The sequence below is a fragment of the Calidris pugnax genome, unplaced genomic scaffold, assembly GCF_001431845.1.
Source record: "Calidris pugnax isolate Ruff unplaced genomic scaffold, ASM143184v1 scaffold748, whole genome shotgun sequence".
NCBI lineage: Eukaryota > Metazoa > Chordata > Aves > Charadriiformes > Scolopacidae > Calidris > Calidris pugnax.
Window position 1 is genome coordinate 17574 of NW_015091421.1, and position 344 is coordinate 17917.

The following is a 344-nucleotide window of genomic DNA, read 5'->3' on the forward strand; positions in this document are numbered from 1 at the left end:
ATCGCGTCGCCGACCGCGCCTCCGCCTCGATCACCTACCGGGGGGGGGGACACACCGGGATCAGCACCGTGGACGGGGCGGGGGGGACACGATACCGGCATCAGCACCGGGCCCGGCCCCGCCGCTCCCACCTCCCCCAGCGCCTGCAGGCTCTTGACGGCCCCGACGAGGGTCTGGTGGTCGAGGCCGAGCTCGGCGGCCGCTTCCAGGCTGCAGAGCCCCCCGCCGGGCCCCGCCGCCGCCCGTTCCAGCCGCTGGAGCAGCAGCTCGGCCACGCTGGGCGACATCGCGGCGACCGGAAAGGGCTCCCGGCCGGCACCGGAAGGAGTAGGGGACGGCGGGGG

At 77.0% G+C, this 344-nt stretch overlaps 1 protein-coding gene across 1 annotated transcript in view; it reads right to left on the bottom strand.

Moving 5' to 3' along the window:
• FARSA (phenylalanyl-tRNA synthetase alpha subunit) overlaps window positions 1–308 on the bottom strand; it is a 4391-nt gene extending 4083 nt beyond the window's left edge. Inside the window, exons 1-2 of the mRNA XM_014961504.1 lie at window positions 132–308; window positions 6–34 (exon numbers count right to left, since the gene is read on the bottom strand). Of these exons, the coding sequence (XP_014816990.1) occupies window positions 6–34; window positions 132–287 (185 nt within the window). The 5' untranslated portion in view covers window positions 288–308. The remainder of the gene's footprint in view (window positions 1–5; window positions 35–131) is intronic.
• Between the last annotated feature and the right edge of the window lie 36 nt (window positions 309–344).